At 45.6% G+C, this 6,000-nt stretch overlaps 1 protein-coding gene across 2 annotated transcripts; it reads left to right on the top strand.

The window, feature by feature from the left end:
* The first annotated feature begins 2,774 nt into the window (after positions 1-2,774).
* LOC311601398 (melanoma-associated antigen B1-like) lies at positions 2,775-5,982 on the top strand. 2 transcript variants are annotated; one of them, XM_084788828.1, is made up of 5 exons: positions 2,791-2,845; positions 3,468-3,540; positions 4,149-4,195; positions 4,340-4,395; positions 4,508-5,982. In XM_084788828.1, exon 5 carries the CDS (start codon positions 4,534-4,536, stop codon positions 5,560-5,562), a length of 1,029 nt encoding a protein of 342 aa, XP_084644954.1. In that variant the 5' UTR covers positions 2,791-2,845; positions 3,468-3,540; positions 4,149-4,195; positions 4,340-4,395; positions 4,508-4,533; the 3' UTR covers positions 5,563-5,982. The 2 variants fall into 2 exon arrangements, with proteins under 2 accessions (XP_084644953.1, XP_084644954.1); XM_084788827.1 differs by lacking the exon at positions 3,468-3,540 and having other exon boundaries at positions 2,775-2,845.
* Positions 5,983-6,000: the final 18 nt, after the last annotated feature.

The following is a 6,000-nucleotide window of genomic DNA, read 5'->3' as shown; positions in this document are numbered from 1 at the left end:
ATTTCTTATTTCCCTGTAGATTCTTCAATAAATTAGCCAGGAAAAGAAAGCAGCCTAAATGTCCTTCAACTGATAAATTGATAATAAAAATGTGATACATGAACACTATAAAATGGTATTCAGCAGCAAAGAAAATTTAAATTATAAAGTTTGCTGGTTATTTAAAGGAAGCCAGGTGTGGTGCCTGTGCCAGTGTGGTACCGAGTCAAGGGAGAGGGACTGCGGATTTAACACACACACACACACACACACACACACACACACACACACACACACACGGGAGATCTAAATGAAATTGTTAAATAGTGGGGAAGATGGAGTCCCAACTGACCATCTCTTGTCACCAATAGAGTTTCTAGTACCAAGATTGTGTTGTACCCAACTGAGCTGTCAAAGGGGTCCCCAACTCAGTCTCAAATGCTTTGATATACAATGATGCCGTGACTGTACGATATGCAAGGACAATGTGGCACAAAGCTGTGGGAGTAGCCAAGTAATATCTTATTTGACTTAAATCTCACTCCATAAGATGGAACCCATACCTGAAACTGCTTTGCCAACCAAGACCCTGAGACTAGATAGCCATAAAACTTAGGGTAAAATCAGATAATACTGATCTAAAAATGAAAAAAAAACTGTAGTGATAAAGTCACTCCCAATAATATCCTGCTATACTCATAGATAAGTAAGTGCCTTATTCGGCCGTCATCAGAGAAGCTTCCTCCTGAAGTAGATGGAAAGTAATACAGAGCCACACAGCAGATGTTATGCAGAGAGTGAGAGATTTTGGAACCGTCTGCCCTAAATGTGATGTTTCCATTAAATCCTTTCCCTCAGAGCTCAGGGAACCCCATGAAAGAGGACTTTCTGAAGGAATGCAGGATCCAGAGGGGGATCAAGAAAATAGGGTCCTCCAAATCAACGTGGTCAAATTTCATATGAACTCACAGAGTCTGAAGTAGCATACACCAGGCCTGCATGCATCTCTACCAGGTCCTCTGCATGTGTGTATATATATATAATCAGTTCTAATTTAGTATTTTTATGGCATTCTTGAGAGTTTTAATTAGTGAGTCTCTTTGTGACTGAGCATTTATGACAGAGTTGGGGAACCCTTTGAGAACCCAATCCTCTTACTAGAAACTTCATTTGGTGACAAGAGATGGTCAGTTGGGACTTCTCTTTTTATGCCATCTATTGGGCTCCTTTCCTTCTATTGGTTTGTCTTATCCAACTTCAGTATGATAGTTTTTGTTTTATCTCATATCTTTTTGGTTAGACTTTATCATTACCTCTTAGAAGCATGTTCTTTTAAAATGAGGGAGGGAAAAGGAGTGGATCTGGATAGGAAGGGGGTTGGGGAGGAACTGGTTGGAATAGCAGGAGAGAAAGCCATAATCAGGGTATATTATCTGAGGAAAAAAATCTATTTTCTATAAAAGTAAAACTAAACTAAACTAAAAATCTCTTCATGAAGATACACATGTGTAAAATGCCAACAAATAATATAAGGGCTGCTTGCAATCCAATGGAGAATCTGTCCCACATGGAGCTGATCACTGATCTTAACTTGAAGTATTTTGACATTAGTATCTCTTCATTGCCTTTGATAGAATACTGCCTTAACCTTATGTTAGGAATTAAAGCAATGGCAGAGGTTTCCAGAGTTGTGTTCTGATTACTTTCCTCAGTTTGAACTGTGTACAGGGCACCGACATCACTGGTGAGGAAATCTGAGCATTCATGCATATAATGTAGATCTCATCATCAAAAAGCTGCTCCAGTAAAAACATTCTGCAATACCAGAGCTCTTTCAAGAGAGTACACATTTTCTATGAATCCTTGGGCATCTGAAGAGCTTACACTAAAAGTAACAAAACTGAAGTAGATCCAGAAAAATTTTTTCAAGGTCAGTGACAAGATTCTGCTCCTTTCTTCACCTCAAAGAAAGTGAGGAAATGAGCCCAGGTCAGAGCTACAGCTGTCGTTGTATGTAGGCCATGTTTCAAAGTTATAGGTATTTTTTAACCTTAGTGAAACTTAGTGATGAAAGTTGTTCATTGTTGTTGAATAGTATAGTCGATGTCCTAAACAAAATGAGCAAGTATTATTAATAATCCCCTGAGTTGAAATAATGTTATGATAACTGGATTATGAATTAAACGAATCTCTAGATTACTTATCTAGTTCTAGAGTAGTCTCAACTACATCTTGTCTCAAAAGGGAAAACAAACCAACTATTAGACATTAAAAATATGGAAGAAGCCAGACCTGGTGGTGAATGCCTATAGTCTCAACACTGGGAAAACTGGTATAGGAGAGCCCTCAGATTGATTCTAGCCTGGGCTACAAAGTAAACTCCAGCCAGACTGTTACATACAGAGACCCAAGCCCAAGGTTTTAAAATTGGATGTGAATGGAAAGCAAAAGAGACAAATTATAAAGATTCAGAGGACTAAGGAAAGAAAATAAACCCCAAAGAACTTTAGTTATACTTTATGGTGAAGTTATGGGCCCGGGTTCTGGCATCAGAATTGTTCCACTTTACTTCCTTCTCAAGACTAATGGAAATGAGATCTTTGGTTGGTGGCGCATTGGATAAGATCATGATGGAAACATTCTTGCCATGTGCAAAGTCAAGAAACACAATTTACCTGGGGTTTCTAGGAACTGCTCTGAACCGGAACAAAAGGGGACTGGAACGGTTCCTCCCATGGAGTTGCATTCAGAGGACCAGGAACAGATAAAAACTGAGGGGAGAGGAAGTACAAGATCTTGCCTTCCGCTTGGCGTGAAGCGAGCACAGCGACAGTTGAGAGCCGTCTCTAGTGCCTTGGGGAATATTGTGAGTTCAAACTGACAACCTGAAACCGTGAGTCCCCCAAGCTCAAAACGCAGCAATCCTTAAAAAATTGTCACTTAACCCGAGTGTGGTCGCGCACACATTTAATCCCAGCACTCGGGAGGCAGAAGCAGGCAGATCACTGTGAGTTCAAGGCCGCTTCATCTAAAAAACGAGACCAGGACAGCCAGGGCTAAACAGAGAAACCCTGTCTCGAAAAAAAAAAAAAAAGAAAGAAAGAAAGAAAGAAAGAAAGAAAAAGAAAGAAAGAAAGAAAAGAAAATTAGATCTTTTGTCTGAGACCCACTAGTCCACATCAAAGGGTAAAGTCCCAGTTCCACTCAAAGTCAACAAAAATAATTTTTGTGTGTTCCCTGGGAATTCCCTTCCTTTATAACAAAACACAACAGATTAGTTATCCCCATGGTGTACTTTTAGAGGACCAAGAGCCCAGTGAGGGCTGAGGCAGGGCATGGAGGGCAGAGGCTGGGGGAGAGGGCGGGGACAGAGGCGGGGGCGGGGGCGGGGACCCCGGCCAGGGCAGCAGCAGGGCGGAGCCAGGGGGCGAGGGGAGGGTGCGGGGGGGGGCGGAAGTGCAATACCTCAACTTCCTCTTCTCCCGAAGCCTGTCCGGAGCCTGTCCTAGGCCTTTGCCTCTGTGACCTGGCCTTGATCTGAGAAGTGTGGCCTTTCCTCAGGTGAGATTCTTTCCCTGGTGAAGGTCCTTTGAGTGAGGACCAGAGTTTAAACTGCCATTCCCACTATAGATTCCTAAATTCACACCTCACCCTGCACCAGCAACCGCCTCGTCCCACACTTTTCCACAGAATTCCTGAGTATGACAGTTAGGCCCAATTTTCATCATTGTTCCTTGTTCTTCGGGAGTAAAAGGTCTATATTAGAGCTTGGGAGCCTCACAGGAAAAAAAAATGGAAAGATGAGATCTCTATGGGTGTAGGGAGAGGCGAATTGTAAAAATAGAAGACTCGATGCTGTGTGTGGGTTTGGGTTCACGTAATTGTTCCCCCGTGCGGCATACGTGGGTCATGGGTCTGGCGGGCCTAAGAGTTAAGATACTACCCTACATTGTCGTTTGGAGAATAAGGAGGTGGGAAATAAGTGGATAGTATTTCTGGGAAGGAACCGGGGCCTGGGGCATTGGGGAGGGTGCGAGGGCGGGCAGGGCGGGGCGAGGGGAGGGCCCGAGGGCGGGCGGGGCGGGGCTTGCAAAAGCATGGGCATATTTGGTTTCCACTGAATGGTGTCAGACTTTGAGGACAAACATTGTTTCAATCTCCCCTCATAGGTTTCTCTAGAAGTCTGTGGTGCTAAATTCGGAGAAGCAGGAAAAAGGTGGGAATGAAGACTGGGTTTAAAATAAACATAAGTGTTCATGGGGAATAAAATGGGTCCCTTTGGGAGCACTTCTTTTACCCTAGTAAGCTATGTCTGGGGTTAACAGGCAGTGACCTAACACACTCTTGATTCTCTCCACAGATTTCTCAGGGAGTGGACTGAAGAAGAGAAGAGGAACACAGTTTGAATCCAGAAAGGTGCCAGGAGAAATGCAGCTGGAGGGGGGCGGGGAGGCCCTCTTTAAAGGGACATTGCTCCCTACCTAAAGATGCTGACATAGTGCCATTCTCTCTCCCCTTTCCTTTCCAGCACTCCTGTCTGTTAGCCAGAGCATCATGCCTAGGGGCAACAAGAGCAAGAGCCGCTCGCGGGCCAAAAGGCAGCAGATGCGTGCAGAGAGCCAGAAAACCCAGGGTGCTCAGCCCACTGCTCAGGAGGAAGAAGCAGCCATGTCTCCTGGCCAGGGAGATGCCCCCAGCTCCCCTGATGTGTGCCCTCCTCGGTGGTCGCAGGAGGCCACATCCCAGGGCACTCCTGTATTACCTGTGCCCCACCCCGTTGGTGAGGCTGGCGCTCAGGCTTCTGTTTCAGGTGTCGATGAGAGACGCTCAAATGTCTCCACTATAGCAGACGCCATCCAGTCTGCACGCACAGATCCCATATCCAGGCAGGCCAGCAAGGTATTTCACTACATGCTGGAGAAGTACCAGGAGGATGAGCAGCCTGTGCAGGCAGATATGCGGAAGCTGATCAGCAGGAAGTACAAGCCTCACTTCACCTGGATCCTGGAGAAAGCCACCTGCCAGCTGGAGGTGGTCTATGGTCTGGAGCTGAAGGTTGACAACCCTAACATTCCCTCCTATGTCCTTGTTAGCAAGTTACCCATCCCCCCCGGGGCAAATGTGGGTGGCAGGAAAGAATTACCAAAGACGGGTCTCATACTGACCCTCCTGGGTATGATCCTCATGAAAGGCAACCATGCCAGTGAGCAGGAGGTCTGGGAGTTCCTCCATATGCAGGGGATATATCCTGGGAGGAGGCACTTAGTCTTTGGGGAGCCCCGGAGGTTCCTCACCAAAGAGCTAGTTGAGCAAAATTATGTGGAGTACCGCCAGGTGCCTGGCAGTGATCCCCCAAGCTATGAGTTCCTGTGGGGTCCCAGAGCCCGTAATGCAACCACCAAGGCAAAAGTCCTGGATGTTTTAGCTAAGATCAAAGATGCCATTCCTGGTTACTATCCTCAACAGTATGAGGAGGCTCTGAGTAACTGGGCTGAGAGAGCAGCAAGGAGACGTGAGGCTGGTCGTTACCGTGTTGCCAGGACTCTCTCCCATGCCCACGCTAGCAGCTCCTCCCACACTTAGCTAGCCCCTGGGGATAGTTGCCACTGTGCTGAAGAGCAGGCAGTCTTCTGAGTAGTGGGTTGTTTAGGGGTGGGAGGGAATGCGCAAAGAGTGTATCTTCTTCTTGTTATGCATGGGAAAAGTACCCCTCTTTCCTCGTTACATTGCTGGGATCCCCGTAAGTGAAGATTGCTTTGTTTCATGTATACTTTTTGACCTCATGTCTGCAAAACTTCTTGCTCTCTGTCAAGTTTAAGAATAAGATGTTTGGGGTTTTAAATGGATGGTAAAGCCTTCTCCACCGGTATCATCTCAGTAAGTCTAAGAAAACAAGGCATGGGAAAGAGTGTGATAGAATGCGATGTGCTACAGTTGGTGAAACAAAGTCAAGTGGTCAAGTCATCCTTGTCTCTGTTGTCTTTGCCTTGAGTTTGTAATTTTAACCGATGTAAAGTTGGT

The sequence above is a fragment of the Acomys minous genome, assembly GCF_964271855.1.
Source record: "Acomys minous genome assembly, chromosome: 7".
NCBI lineage: Eukaryota > Metazoa > Chordata > Mammalia > Rodentia > Muridae > Acomys > Acomys minous.
The sequence above is the reverse complement of the archived record's forward strand: the minus strand, read 5'-3'. Positions and strand labels throughout refer to the sequence as shown.